The sequence below is a fragment of the Strigops habroptila genome, chromosome 11, assembly GCF_004027225.2.
Source record: "Strigops habroptila isolate Jane chromosome 11, bStrHab1.2.pri, whole genome shotgun sequence".
Lineage (NCBI taxonomy): Eukaryota > Metazoa > Chordata > Aves > Psittaciformes > Psittacidae > Strigops > Strigops habroptila.
The window spans coordinates 4,289,909-4,305,867 of NC_046360.1; the positions used below are offsets into that span (position 1 = coordinate 4,289,909).

At 43.7% G+C, this 15,959-nt stretch overlaps 1 protein-coding gene across 2 annotated transcripts in view; it reads left to right on the forward strand.

Annotated features, from left to right (window-relative positions):
• The window catches only part of TMEM132B (transmembrane protein 132B), a 238,414-nt gene that overhangs the window by 63,426 nt on the left and 159,029 nt on the right, over nucleotides 1–15,959 (forward strand). Inside the window, exon 2 of one of the 2 annotated variants that reach the window (XM_030501673.1) lies at nucleotides 1,622–2,501. In XM_030501673.1, coding sequence (XP_030357533.1) covers nucleotides 1,622–2,501 — 880 coding nt within the window. Of the gene's footprint in view, nucleotides 1–1,621; nucleotides 2,502–9,650; nucleotides 9,681–15,959 lie in introns of those variants that run through there. The other variant, XM_030501674.1, reaches the window with a different exon arrangement.

Below are 15,959 nucleotides of genomic sequence, written 5' to 3' on the forward strand. Positions count from 1 at the left end.
TGCTCTGCAGCTACATTTGCTTGTGAAGCTGAGAGGAAACCCTAATCTGATCCCCATGTGGAGTAGTGAGAGAGGTGACTGTTGATGCTGTTTTCTGCTGAGAACTTTTTTATGCTTTTGTATTTTTTTTACGTATTTACTAATTTCCACAAAGAATATTCCAATGGCTGCAGAAAAACCTTGACACAATTCAATATACAGCACAAGTAAAGGCAGAAGTGTTGTGATGAAATAAGAAGCATTTAAATGAGTGTAGATAATCACAAGCCATTGAAAATAAATGAGCAGAATTTCAACTGTGAACAAGAGTGGAGCAAAGTCAAATGGATGAAATTTGCCCTAGAATCTGGCTGCACTAAGTGTAGGCTTTAAAAATACACAACCTGAAAAGTTAGCTTAAATATTAGAGCTTTTATCTGCTGAATTGTGGCTGCAAGTATCTGAATCACCTGGCTTGTAGCAGGTGTAGTTGTTTGTGCAGTTGCTGCGTTGTGTATCTGCTCTCCCCAGTCCTGACAAACAGTAAAATCGCCGCTAAGCTTCAGCAAGAGACAACAAGAGCTTTGACCTTAGGCTCTGTCATTGTTCCTTTGTTATCTCTGCACATTATGGAACTGCTTCATTTTAATTCATTTGGTTTCTGTTTATTTCTTCCCTGGCAGTCCCTGGAGCTGCATTCACCGGCTTTTTGTGGGAGCGTATGAATTGATAGTTTGAAAGACCCTTTATTTCTTTCTGGTAGAATTGCAGCCCAGATTGAATATATCTCACTATTAATTAGAGATCAGCCCAAACCAAAGACGTCTGTTTGATCCCTCCCTCCCTCTGGAATCTTTTCTTGCCTAGGAAAAATTGCTCGGCGCTGGCTGGAGGATTGACCATTGTGCTGTAGAGAAACTTTTGTGGTTTCCAAATGTGTTTCATTCTCCTCTGGAATTAAATCAGAGAATCTTTCTAAGCGTCTGTGAACTTGCATGTAAAGGATTTCTCTCCTTCTCTCAAGTTCACTCTTGCCTATAAATCCATCTCACTGACACCTCTATCAGACCCCATTTTTGTGTGTGTGAAAAGTTTGGGTGTCAAGAACACAAAGCCCTTATCAGTTTGCCACTAACTTCCAAACTGCTGACCTGGCAAAAGTAGATTGGGAGTGATGCAGATTTGCGGCCCCCATGGCGTTGTATGTCGGTGGTGTTAGGCTAAAGACAATGTTCTGATATATTAGTATTCAGTGTGCTAGTTTCTTATGTGTATTGCAACATGGGTGAGAAAAGTTGGAAGTTTGATCTGGCAATAAAATAACAAAGAGCAACCACTAAGAAGTTTTGAAACTTGACTGGGGTCTGGCCAGTTGATCTCCTTCTTTTATCCAGTCTTGATAATGGCTTTCAAGTAGATCTGAGGTTGGGGAAGGTGGAAAGGGAGCTTACAGCTGATGCAGTGGCATGTTTTCAGTGTATGACCTTTGAGCCAACAGTGTTATTCCATGGTACCTGTGTCGGATTGTTCTGTAATTGTGGCTAGCAGTATTGATCTCTGGGAATACGTTGCTTTTGAGAAAAACTGAGAGGTGTGCTAAGCAAACAGTAAGAGTTGTCTTTCTGTTTCCTTTGGCCTGTAGTGGTGGAGAGCCGAGGAGGGATCATGGACAGCATACAGAGATTTTCCAACCTGCCAACGTACCTCCCTGCGAGCTATCACATCTGCAATGCTGATACTTACTTCTTCCTCAAAGAAGCCAACCAGGATATCATGAGGAACTCCAGTTTGCAGTCGAGGGTGGATTCGTTCTTTATATACAAAGCTAAACTGCCACCTGTCCTAAATGCCACGTATGGACCCTTTTCTGTTGAACAGGCTGTTCCCTTGGACCTCATGCTGACTTCTGCATCTTTTGGTTTCTCAAATCAATTCACTTTTAATTGGAAATTAAAATCTCACATAATCAACAGCTCAATCTATTCCAACAAACCTAAAATACAAACCTTGTTCTATATTGTGGGGAAGGACTGGGATGACTATAATCCTGAGGAGATGTTGCCTTGTGTGAAGATGTTTGCTCTCCTGGAGTCTAGAGAAGCTGTGGCCAGCTGTAGGCTGACAGGTCATCTGGGATTATGTGTTGCAGAGCTGGAATTATCTTCTACCTGGTTCAGCTCCCCTCCACCACTGGTTTCAGAGGAAGCAGCCTCCCTGGAAGGGATTACTGTGGAGCTCTTCTATAAGATTTATACAGCAGATGGGGAATGTTCTGCAGAGGATGAAAAATGGGAAAATAATATCCATGCAGGTCAAGATAATGAACAGAAGGCTTTGTCAGCTATGGAGAGGATTGGTAGCATCGTTGTTTACCCAAATCAAGATGAATTAAAACAGTCTTCACTGAGGCTGGATGAAAATATCGTTATTCGCTTACCACTCAACCCGGTCAGAGAAGGTGACGTTGTGACCTTTCATGTTGCCCTGGCTGAGGACTCTCTAGCAGACCAGTTTGTATTAAGGTAAGAGAATTTTTAAAGTGTTCTATGCTGAACAGTCCACAGATAGGGACAAATCCCTGTCAGATGTAATTTCTTTGGTTATATTCAGGGTTTCTCTGAGAGAACTTAAGCATTTCCTTTCCAACTGGGGAAAATGATAAATAGTTTTGATTTATCTGTGTGGATGACGCTTTTTGGAACATGGGAATTGATTTTAAAGTGCAAGCTATAAATGTTTGTGTGATTATTTTTTAATTCTGTTTGCTTCTAGTCGTAGTTCTGCCTCTTAAATTCTGCCTCTGTAAGTCAGCCGGGGTAACTGCTGTGATCCATTTTGCTAGACAGTTTGCAGGAGGGTTTTCCATTTCTCTGGTGAAGCTTCCTCTCCTTTTATCAACTTTCTTAGCATCTTTCCAGAGTACGTGGGGTACATCTTGCACAAGGTCATATGTGGTGAGGAACTATCTTGTTGCATTGTACAGAGGGAGCTGAGAGGTGAGAAAACGAGACGTGCCTCAGCGTGCGTAGGACGTCTTTGGCAGAGCCAGGATTTGGATCCAAACTTTACAAGTCGTCTTCGTTTTTCATTCTGTAAGACAGCCCATCCTTCGTCAAGCTTCTGACTGCTTCTTGCATGGGCCATTTTTGGTTTAAGCTTTGAGACTTTCTACTGACCTTTACTTGTGAATCTGACTGTAATAGGAGAATTCAGGCATTTCTAACTACCCCAAGGGTTAGTGCTGTACATTTGTTACGTCCTTAGCTGTCAGGCTGTGGGTTCAGAGCTGCGTAGAGACCAAATTCAGAGAGAAATGTGAGCCAGACTGGGGGAATAGAAGGGCCAAAAGGTAATTGGCAAGTGTCATATGCAGAGAGAATGCAAGACGTTTGGGAAAGAAGGAGTTGCAGCCCGTGCTAGCAAACCTCAGATTCATGGCTTTCTTCTAACTTTTTGATCCGAGAACTATGAGAGCAGCACATGATAGAAGTGCACTTTGGGAAGAGATGTTGAGAAAACAGACAGCAAACTTTCTGCAGCACTTGGAAATCATTCAATGTTTGTGAAGTAGCACATGCATGTTGTTAAACCTGCAGATTGGTGCGTGAATCAGGACAAGTGGTTCGTAGCACAATGCACAGGCAGAGGGAAGGCAGTGGTCCACAATATCCCAAGCACTACTCAGGCCTGGGGGGAAATATGTGAGGAAAATCATAGGGTTTAACTAGACTTTAAAAGGTTTGGGTCAGGAAGGGTCTTCCTATAAACCCAACCTTCTTGCCTTTACATGGTTTTACTGATTTTTCTTCATTAAATACGGTTTTGTCCAGTATCCACTGTCAGTAGATGGACCAACCTCATTGAGCAGTCAGGTTTCAGCAGTTGTGTATTGATCCTCAGTGCTATAGCAGAGAGATTATGGAATTTGCCTAAGGCTCTGCAAGGATTTAACATTAGCTCTTAATTCTCAGTTTTTTGTTCTCTTTGCCACACCACAGATAAAATTCCCTAGGTATTAGAGACAGTCTTAGAAGAGGATGTTTTCTTGCCAATGGAATTTCTAAAATAACATTCACCTTGTAACAAATGGTGCCAGGGTTGGGATTTGATGTTTCTGCTGGCCAGGAGAGCACTAAAAACTTCTTGCCGAGCTAGTTTTGAAATGCTGTCTTTAAAAAGCAAAGTAGATTCTGGAAGCACTGAGCACAGCAACCAACCTGGGGTTTCAGGGAAGCAGAAGCAGATGGAGTCGGGAGCCCCAGGATGAGCCATGAGAGCCTGGCTGCTGCCGAGACCCTCGTTGTCCCCCACAGGCCCCTGTGACTTGCATGTCCCCAGCCATCAGGCAGGAGTCACTTTGTGGCACGCTCTTGACCCGCAGCTCGTGCATTGCGGTGCTCCCGAGCTGCTGGGAAGGCAGGCAGGTTTCCATGGGGATTTCCTTCTTTGAAAAGTGTTAATCTCTAGGAGATGTTTCTGTTACAATAAATCAGCATGTTTTCATATGCCCAGAGATACTTCCTCAGAAAATTCAGGATTGGCTCTGTGCAATCTAAGCCTATGTGGTCCTTCCTTTGGCTTTGCTCGCACTGTGCTTTTCATCTGAGAAACTGCAAGTGTTTTTATTTACCCTTCAGTTGAATGCTGAAAGGAAGAGGCAGAAGGCAATTCTGCTCATGGTTCACCTGTCCTTCAGGATGGAGAGAACACCAGCAACTGTTGCTATGATTATTTCAAATGACATACCTGGGGCCCATGGAGAGATTATTCAGCTGGAGTTCACATAGCAGGCAGGGAATTATGCCGAGGGAAATACAATCACTATAGTGCCTGCATCTAATTTATGCAGTTTCCCTTGCAGGCTTTCCCTGTGTTTCAGCTGAATGCTAATGTCTGTAAAAACCCAGAAGGTTTTTATATACATAGAATTTCTGTGTGTTATAGCCAGAGAAAAATACATTGAAGCGAATGTTTGCCTAGGGAAATATATTTTTGCGTAATATAGCTGATCATTTTTAATCATATCTCTTCTAAGAGTAGCAGGGTGAGCTGCAGTCTGGCTTATATGAGATGATAGATCAAAATCAAGTCATTCTCAACACAGTGTTTGATGCCAACTTTGAGCTCTGACAGTATGCAAAAGAGCAGATAGGCTCAGTTTTATGCACCTCTTTACTATTTCATGCTGTGTTGTGTAGTATTTGATTTTATGTTGGATTTTGTTCTAGCAAAACTGACTTCAGTTCTCATGTAAAAGCAGATTCTTCCTCATTTTGGTAAAATGTGGAATTCTTAACCAAGCTTGGAAACTGAAAAGCAATTGGAAACAGTTTCTTGATTCAGCAATATGCTTTGTTGAAAGATACTCGCTCTTTAAACTCCCGTCCTTCCAGTAATGTCACTTCCAGGGTGATGCTGCAGGTTATATGTGAAGCTCCAGCTGTCACTTCCAGTCTCTTTCATCGGTCCGAACTGCTTTGCTCTGGTTAAGCTAAGCCTGCTTGTTTGTTTTCATTCAATAACTACAATTTAAGATTGGATTGAAGCTCTAGTTGTGCTGTGGTCTGGCGAATTTGTTTCTTTTCACACTGTAATCCAGGCAGTGTGGTGTGATGTGGTGTAATGAAGGACCCAGCTATGTCACAGGGCACAGTTTGGAGGCTAAGTGTGCATTTCACGCTTTCGCTGGACCTGACAGTCATATTGCTCACTTTGTTGACAGATGATCTCTACATGTGTGCAGTGAAATTCTTATGACACTGGAGATTAATTTGCGGCCTTGCTGGTCTGGTCTGTACTGTAAAATTTACCATCTGTGAACATAAATTTTGCCCATTAAGTTTGGTGGGTTGCCACTAACCATCGTTTAACTGTAAAGATAGGTGGAATGGGCTGTGTTGCCATGATTAAACTTTTTTATGGGCTACTTAATTTAAAAAAAAAGAAAAGGAAAAATGAAGCACAGCTTTGAGATTCCAGCAGGACTAATACTGGCATCAGTGGCACAAATATTCTGGTACTGTTTGTGTTTTGACTCACAGGAGTATCTCTGTTCCCTTTTGTACTGCCAAACTTAGATGAAACATAGTAAACGAGGAGAGATGGAAATCATGGCTAAAGAAGGGGTAACACCAACTTTTGTGCTGTTTGCTAAACACAAGAAGTCTCCTCCTACAGATGGGAGTTGTAAAAGAGACAGGAGAAAACTATTCTTGCTTAACTGGAAGGATGGAAACCTCACCTAATGGCACTGGGAATGGCTTGTGTTTCTTCTGAAATGTGTTATTATTTAACTCCATCTTGAGACTCAATGGGTATATTTAAAAGAAAAATGAGGGTCATTTTGTACAGCAGGAAAATCTTTAATGGAATAAATGGACAATTGCTCCTTGGTTATAGGAAAGAAACCAGGATACTTTCTTTGTGAATAAACAGCATATTTTTGTCGTGTTTTCCAAGTCTCCCAGTTAACACCATCAGCGAGGATGTGCTCGTAATGAAGGCTGAGCACTAACAGCCATTTGTCCAGTTACAGACAAAACATGGGTTTGTTGGCATCTGTTACATGTCCCTAAACATGAACGACCCATCCTTCTTTTAAGGCCAATCAGAATAGAAACGGAGATTGGAGATATTCCAGGAATATCTCCAGGAAGGGGCTGAATCCAGGTAATGAATCCCAGGCTGGAGACATGAAAGCGGCTGGGATGCGGCCTCTGGGTGGCGGGGAATGGCGGGACCCCCCTGCCGTTGGTGCCTAGGCAACCTCAGGGAAAAGCTGCTGCTTTGCTCTGCTGTGCTCCACATAGTGCAGGGCACAGATTGCTCTTTGATTTTTGGATGAACCAGTACAAGGTGTAATACACGCCAGTTGGCTTTTACTGATTATTCTCACTAGGAAAAATGATATCAAGGATTTATATTAATAAACATACATCCATATGGAGGAGGTTATGTCTCCCGCTAACGAATAAAAATTGCACAGGCCATTAAAACTGACTTACAAGGCTTCTGCATTAATAATGAAAGATTTGTAGAAGTCTGAGCAGTCGTCTAGAAGGCCAGAAAAAGATCATTAAGAGGATGTCTCCTGCCAATAGCTGCCAAGAGCAAACAAAGGAAAGAAAACAGAAGGTTTTAGATCTGGAAATGCATAGAAAATGAGAGCATACAGACTGTGGGGAATGCAGCCTGGCTGTGAGTGAGGAAGAGGCTCTGCGTGGCCTTCGGTGCCTGTAACCAAGCTGGTATGAATGGGGAAGCGGGGCAGGATTATTACTGGTGAGAGAAATGAATGATTAACTGAAGCATCATTTTAGGATGAAAATTCAGCAGAACTGAAAGTGTTGGGAAGGGGAAAAAATATACTTCTGAAATTCATCAGAAGTGCTAGTTCAGATGTAGAAATAATTACAGAATCAAAGCCTTACTGGCCACTTGGGAATACTTGGGTTTTATGCAACGATTTTAGTAAACCCAGAATGAATGTTTAAATTTGTTATTTCTCTCTTTTCTCTGAGTGTAGACTGAACTAAATGTAAAATGAAACAGTAATATGTAATACTAATACAAAATATCAAGCACTGCCGTGTCTGGAAAGGCCAGAGATATCTGTGCAACCTTAACTCAGTCCCAGTGTATATACACATTATAACATTCCTCAAAGGCAAATTCACACCATTTTTTTTGCAGATCTCCTGCTTCATTCAATGCATACATTGTGTTCCTCCCACTTTCTTCTTTTTGTCACTGAATGGGGAAGGGAGTAACATCTTTCAGGACACTCCTGTGAAGCCTGGGGGAGCTGTCACCAGCATTTTTTTTAGCTTGGATAAACCATTTCTATAAATTCTCTTTCAGAAAGGGTTGAACCATTCTTTTATTTTTCTATTTGAGACAGGCATGTGGCCCCAGAAAAAGTAGCTTCAGCAGATGAAAGCCTGGCATGATGGTATGGAGTTAAAAATTTCACAGGGATGCTGTATGAAGTGGGTAGACCTGAATCTCTGTTGACTGCAGAGAGAAGGACATCCTCCCTGGGTACCCGCAGGCAGTGCCTGGCAGTGCTGCACCCACGTGCACAAGCCAACCTGCCCTGGAAGGGGCTGTACCACACTGCCAGGTTTTCTCTCCTTTTCATGTGCTTCAAGATAACCTTCTCTGCCCTAGCCACAATAGAGAGGGAGAAGAGAAGAAACCACCCCTCATACAGTCTTAAAACCAGTTAAAAACAACAAAAAAAATAGTTCTTTCCTAGAGCTTGAGCACTCCTAAAAGCTTAAAACCTGATGGATATCTGACAGTGAATAAATGACCCAGTGAATCCTGAAAGACCCCGCAAGACTATAGTCAATAAAGCTCTTTAATGGAATTTTAGATAAAGGTCAGCTATCTGCTACAATAATCAGCCATCCGCGATCACTCTTCACAGGAATAAACCAGGCAGAGCAGCAGCCCCACACGACAGCGAGAAGCTCTTGTTAGTTGTTGGATATTGGCTTTGAAGCACTTCCAGACGGGATCGCGGCGCGTGGTGATGAACGCTCTTCTTTTATTGAGACATTTTCTGACAGCAACTTCTGTTGCCCTGCAGAAGGGGTCTGCGATGTGCTGCTTTGTCCAGAAGCACAGCTACTCCTTGCTCTGGTGGTATTAAGGTGTTGCTAAGATAAAGGAGGATGAGACAGTGATAGGAGGCTGCAGTGCTGAGTTTGGGAGGCTGTGGCAAGTGTCCCTGCTGTCTGCCTCGTCTCTCGCCCTTCCTGGTTTAGGGATGCTCACTTCTCCCATGGGAGCTGGGAAATGATTGTAACAGTTGGAGGGCTTGACCAAAATGCAGAATTAGATGAATTACAAATATTTAGCCTGTGTATTTCACCAGTGTTTTTCTCTGGGAAGGTGAATAGTGTGGCTGCTAGTTATTTTTAATTCTGATTTGAGAATATTTCACATGTGTGGTGGGGGAACACTGAGTACAGCTGGATTGAAAGAAGGACCCACTTTCCATTGGAAAAGGTGTTTGGTTTGCTTTGAAACCCTACTTTCTGTTTTATTTGAGTCCTGCCAGCAGCACAGCTCTCTCATTCATCTGCCCATCTGCATCTATGAGCACTAAGGGCTGTGGCAATGTTATGTAAATTAATTTGCTGTATCTCATATGCAGAACCGTAAAGTGGAAAAAAAGGGAGTTAGTTATGTTGATTTAAAGTCAGTTGGTGTGTGAGGAGGCATCTGCGTCTGCAGGACTGAACTACAAGTGGGTGAGCAGTGCTGTGTGTGACTGGTGGCAGTGTATCTTGTTTGACAGATCAGATTGTTTTGCACGTGTGTGACAAATAAGGTTTGTAATAGGAGCCCTGACAACCTCTTGTCTGCCAGCCTGTTAGCAGCCATTGCTACACTCTGCAAATGGAGATGATGTGAAAAGCAGTTCCCGTGGATTTGGAAGGTGCCAATATGCCATGTGACTTGACACAAGCTCAGCCTTGTTGATGGTAATGGAAAAAGATTTTACATTTTTAAATGGTTCAGGTTCTACAGGCTTTTTCCTTGGCTGATCCCCCGTCTCCGAGAGCTTCGACATGACAGCTCCTGCTAATTAACTCCAGGCAGCTCCGGCACAGCCCCGTGCTTGCTGCGGGGCCGGGTGCGGAGCTGCACAGCACTGCCGGCACATGCGGCACAGTTGCACTGGGAGCAAGGTATGAGCTCTGGTATCTGCTTGTGATGCGGAGTGTCCAGGAAGAAGGCAAGTGGATTTTGGAGGAGACCACTGCTAAAAGGACACTCTTGGTTTGTTGCATCTATTCAGACTCCCTCTGTGCAATGTGAGGGTGTGCCGGGTAGTGATTGCTCTTGGATGAGGAACTGTGTCAGGAGGCTGCCAAAGGTTCAGCCTCTCCAGTTTGCACAGGGCATTGCCACTGCTCTTCCCCAAATCTCTTCTGTTGGTGGCTGTCCTGTCTGTAGTTATTGCCTGCAGGAGGGCACAGATGACTTACCCCTGCTGTGATTAACATTGGTGTAGGTATGAAGTGGGAAGGGAGAGCCACCGAAGATGGAGTTAGGAGTTGAGTTTTGCCTGTGGGCACCTGCTTCTGAGTTCAGTTACCTCTATTAATGTACAGATAGCTGCCTTCAGATGACAAAACTGCTTAAATACACAGTATCACAAAGGGCAATTTAAGGAAGATAGCTGCAAGGTAAGTGTTCTTACCATCCTGCCTTTGAGTGATCATTTCAAGTTTGGGGACGTGCTGTGGCTTTTTGCAAACTGTGTGTTCTAGTGAGCGAGTCCCTGGCCAGGAGCTTGGGGAGGTGTCTTTGTTTTGGACAGTATGCTGAGTGGTCCCTGCTTTGTGCTGCCAGACAATGATGGCATTGATCAGCTTCTTGTAGGCTCTTCATTAGCTGGCAGCACAGTAAATCACTATCTTGTTTAAACAAGTCAGACACAACAGTGATTTGGCCGTTGATGCAGTTAGTTCTAGCGTGTAATGAATAGTATTAAAAGTATAAAAATGTGTCTACTTTGAAATTTACTTTCTCCCTGAGGTGTTTTGGACTGTACATTGCTGTCATTTTATCCTGGTAGAATACTATCCCATGAAGTTCATGAAGTATTGCTTTGCGTGAGCACATTGGTCTCAATTTCTTCATGTTCCTGCTGATGTAACAGAGAGTTGCTTTTGTCCTTGTGTTTACCCGTAAGTTTTTGGATGGCCTGGTACAGGAGGGTCGGTGGGGTGGTTGGCTGACAGCTTTGTGGAACAAGGACTTTCAGAAAGAGCAGGAGACAGAATATTGCAAGAAAATTGTCAATGTATCTTCTTGGGTTTGGGTGCTCCTCCTATCCGTCCCCGCACAATTTATGTCAATAAAGGGCTTGTGAGAAATGGTTTTGGACAAAGCAGAGCAGGGACCTGTGCTTTGTGTGCTTCCTGTGAGGTATTTAATGCTTCATGCAGTTGCCATGTGTACCTTGGAAGCTGTACTCGGCCAGGGTATGAAACAAATCATATTAACAAAGTTATTGGATCCCAGATGAATCAAAAGAGCTGCAGGAGAAGAAAACAGTGACAAATGAGTCTGCCATCCTGAGGCACAGCAAATGGTGCTTACAGTTAAAGCTATTTCACTTCTTGCAGTATTTGGCTGCCAGCCCTCCAACGCTGTGTGGGCAGTGGGGAGCGAGGCAGTGAGAGGAAGGTGATGCAGGGCTACAGAAAGCTTCCATGCAGTGGAGCCAGTGCTGCTTCGCATGGTGGGGACTGCAGCAGGAGCTCTTCCCGAGCTTCCCAGAGCGCAGGGAGCTGCTCCTGCATGGCTGGGTTCAGCTCTTATCTCCCAGCTTTCATTGTGCCATTTAAAAGCCCTGTACCTGAGCGGTGCTGGGTGTCAGTGCCCTGTGTGGAGCAGTGCTTCGTCCTGTGTTGAGTACATACAGCTATGTCAGATGAGAACACGTCTGAAATATATTCTCCTTGGGACCCTTTCAGAGGTGCTCTGGGTATTCCCAGCAGAGGAGGAATTGGCCAGAGCAGTAGAATTTCCAGAGGTATCACAATGAGGAGGGTGCTGTTGGGAGGGCCGTATTCAAGCAGCCCCATGTTTGTGGGGCAGATTTGTCACCCTTATCACTGTGAGCCATCAGGGATGGTTCCAGCAGGTCTCCCTCTGCTCCTGACGTGCTTTTAAGTTGCTCACTGGGACCAAAATATACCTTCCCCTCCCCAGCACATCCTTTTCAGTATTCTCCTGCCAAGGGAACTTTCTTAGCTGTTTTTTTCTCACTGTGTGTCCCAAGCTTTTGTGGGATTAATGAAGGAGTCCTCAAATGCATTTTAAGTGAATCCCCATCTTTTAATTGCGCTGGTCCTAGAAGACAGCAAGTGGGAAAGGAAGAAGCAGAAGTGTGGGATAGGCGATGCCTTGTTCATGGGCTTTCTAAGCATCTGCTCAAATTAATGAGGGTCTGGGCAAAAACTGTGCCAAGAGGCCACAGGAAGCACACGTATGAGCACTTTGATGCAGATCCCTGATGGAAGGTGGTGATAAAATGCACCAAGTAATGCTGGGGGAACAGTCTGAAAAGTTTGTCCCATCCTGGGAGGTAGCAGACGGAAGGGGAGAAGCGGTAGCAGGCTGTGAGAATCTGGACCAGGATCCAAATGCATTGTGAGTTCTGGGTTGTTTTGGACCTAGGAGTTGGCTCTGGCCCATCTCTAATTTAATTTGCCTGGCCAGAGTCTTCCCTCTCTTACACAGAGAAGAAGGGTGATTTAATTGACCTCCGTGGAGTTGCTTAGGGTTTGTGCCAGTAAAACTGTCTGAATTTGATTGTGTGCAAGGCACGTGTGTGTGCTCTGGCTTCGTGTTTCTGATAATTGCAGGGAATTTTGTTAGGGGCAGTGGTAACCCTGGGCAGGTGGATAGGACACAGATGAGTAGGGAATGGTTATGTTTTGGGTACTGTTTTAATGTGATACAGTCACACCAGTAGTACAGTCTTAATTATGGCGTTTCCTGCTGTTATTTCCATAATGTGACATAAGTACCTATGCTCTTCAGCTAAGATGACTTTTGACTCATTTGCCAAAGCTAATAACCCTTTAAAAATAATTTAAACCTTTTCAGAAGTATTTCACTGGTGCTCCTGGGACCAGTAGTCCTTTATTTGCTATGGAGCAGATACTGAATAGTGGTACTGTGGACTCCCTCAAATAGCAACCTTATGTGAGATGTAGTGATTACAGCAATTAAATCTTCTTTGCCAAGGCAACCAGAGCTTTATTTCAAACTGAAGTTAGATTTTTTTTTTCCCCCAAATGAATCTCTATTGCATGCATTATTCATTTGTCTCTGGAACAGCCTGTATGAGTTGGACGAGTTCAAATTCAGTAGTATTATTTATTAATTATTGCATTGAGGTAACGTCTAGGACAGAGTGCCTCGAGGGGTCCCGGAGTGCAGAGTTCCTCCATGCAGCCAGAAGCAGAACAAGGCCAGAAGCCTTGTCTTGAGGCAGGGTTTGAAGACTTAACAGCTTTTCTAGAACAACTTGTGAAGAGTTTGTATTTGCTTTTTGCTTGACTCCATAACCCAAGGAAGTTTGGGTATTTCAGTCCAGTGGATGCTTAGGCCAGGACTGTTTTGACCATACTCTTAAACTTTTTTACTTAGATATTTGATTAAAAGTAGGTCATATCAGCTCAGGCTTTCCAAGTCCGGCTACATTTGGGTGACTTGAATGCTGAATTCCTTGTCGCTGTGGCTCTTACTTGGAGAGGGGAAGGGCAGGGATCAGAAATGATGCTTCGGATGGAAAATCTACTTCAACAATTTTGACAATTCTAGGTTAGGATGGCTTTTTGATTCTTTTCTTTAAGAAAAAAAAAAGGAAAATATGTTAAAGAAGTGCCTATAACTCCTGCTTTGAATGTGCTACACCCTCAGTTTAAGATTGAGTTCATTGTCTGTTTCTGCTGTTATATAAATAGCAACTTGATTGACAAGAAAACGACAATGATTCTGTTTAAATCTGTAGTGCTCTCCTACATTCATTATTCCTGGGATGACTGAAAGATTTACAATAGTTTATAATCTGGTATCATTTCATTCTTCTTCTTGGTATTATTAATCACCTTGTCATAAAACGTCAGGAGAACTTTGTTCAGCTTGCATGACTTGGGCTGAGAAAGCCATACTTCAATATTAATGTTTCTTAGGAAACTGGGTAGATATCTTTGCATTCTGGGAGCTGTAAAATGGATGAGTGATATCCTTTGACTACACATTAGGTGCTTACAGGGTGCTGAAATTGAAGAATGGTTGGAAGCAACCTACAGCTATATCACTTTGGGAAGAAAAGTGACTCTGCAAAGCAGATGTGGTTCAGGTCAATATTTGGTTGTAGACATCTGAACTCACAAGTACCATGGGATGGTGCAATCTCGGTGGTGACATGAAACCCAGGTCCCAGTTATTTGGTCATTTAAAGGTTGCATTTCATAAGCCTGGAGGCAATCAACCAGGATCCTGGCTGGGTTTCAGCTTCAGTAATTACAGCTTACCAGTGCAGATTCTCTCTGCCTCTTAAATCACATCCGCTGTTTTTCACTTCCTTTGCTAAACTGCTGTGTCCCCCATGCTGTTGTTGATGATAATAGTTCTAATGCTTGGCCTATTTCTGTGACATTATTTTATCTGTAACGTCTTGTGGTGTTTTTACAAGAAGTGTCTGTCACTGCTTTCATTCTACAAATTACTATTTTTATTGCTCACGTTCCAGTGATACACCTCAGATAGGTGCTTTCCAATAGGAGGAAGGCAATGCCCATTCTACTCCCAAATAGGTATTTCTCAGTGAGGACTCTGGGGCCAAAGGGATGTTCCTGCCCTTTCCTTTAGCTCTCTTACCAAGACAGATATATTTGGGTGGCCAAAGTCGAGTACCCAACTCAAGGGTGGTGAGTTTGGTGGGCAGGGAGGTGCCAGCCTGTGCCTGCATCCTGTGCTGTCCCCCCAAAAATGATGCTCAGTTCTTCCCTGGGGCTCTATCTCTCCCTCTGTCCCTTAGGGGCCCGGGCTTTACCCAGCCCACCCGTACCCCTCCATCCCGAGCCTCCGCATGGGAGGTTCAGGATGACTGCACAGGCTCGGATCTGTGTGCAGGCCAGGAGAGGGCAGAGCGGACTTGTGTCTGGCGTGTGGCTGAAGCAGAAAACCCAGGCAAAAGTCGACTGCAGGTCGAGAGGGGAATACGTTTGGGCAAGGATGTGGCTTGGTGCTGGCACAGGTGCCCCAGCTGAGATGGGAGGCTACTTTGGCTGTGATCCTCTGAATGGACTCAACGCATCACCTCAAAAATGCCTCTATGGGGGAAGACTTGGCAAGGTGTGCACCCTGTGGTGCAAGCCCTCTGCCAAGGGCCAGAGACCCAGTGGCCTGGAAGGCTCCCCCAGGCATTATTCCTTACTGAGGAGGAGCATCGCTCTGCTGGGGTGTCCTCCACACATCCTGGGGTGCTCTTGCACAGTAGATAGTGGCTTTGTGTTCATGTGCTACCCCAAATTGAAACGTATGTAACATGGCTCTTTCTTATTCATTTTTGTTTTCTTTTTCCCTTTCCCCCCCTTAAATGATTTCTGAAAGCTGTGCATTTTCTTTTTCTGAGTGCTCTGTGCCTCTTGTGTGTGCTGGACATTGCACTTCACAAAGCAAACTTCTTCCCTGGCCCATAGGTTAAGTAGCTGTAAGTGAGCTTGTCTCTTCGCAGAGCAACTTGCTGTTTGGACTTGAAAAACAATGGAAATGTAGTTAATGTTCAGCCTGATAGAGTCTTAGCAAACATATTAAGGGCTTCATTTAATAAAATCATATTTCACTTTTGTAGACAAGAAGCAGAATAGATTTGAGTCCTTTTTAATGAGTAAAGCCCTTGGTAAGGCACTTGCAATCCTTCTTTATGTGAGGCTCAGTCTCAGGTTTTTTCATTTGAGGAGCCAGGGAGATTTACTGCACCATTTTCTAAATTGTGCTGTGCTTCCTTTGGAACAGAAGGGAAAGGGAAATGTATCATCGTGTTAAAGAGATATGAAACAAAAATGTGGTTTTTCCCCAAAAAGAAAGGTTAAACGTTTGCAAGAAAAATGTTCTTCACAGAAATCTCAGTTCTGCTAAAACCACATTTACTGTCAGAAAATAATGGTTCTGGATGAGCTTTAATAACAGACCGATTTGTGTGTACCAGGGGAGTGGACTTTTCCATTTTTTGGTTGTAAGTCATGCTGAAGGGCTGCCACTGGGCTACAGATATTTGCACACTGGGATTTGTGTCTACTTGAATTATGTGAATAACTCCATTGAAGTACAACTGGGAAAAACGTCATCGTGTCGCTTAGGAAAATGTGCCTTTTTACTCCATTCAGTGATGTCTGAGCAGCTCCATGTATTTTTCTCTCAGATTTTATTTTTTAATT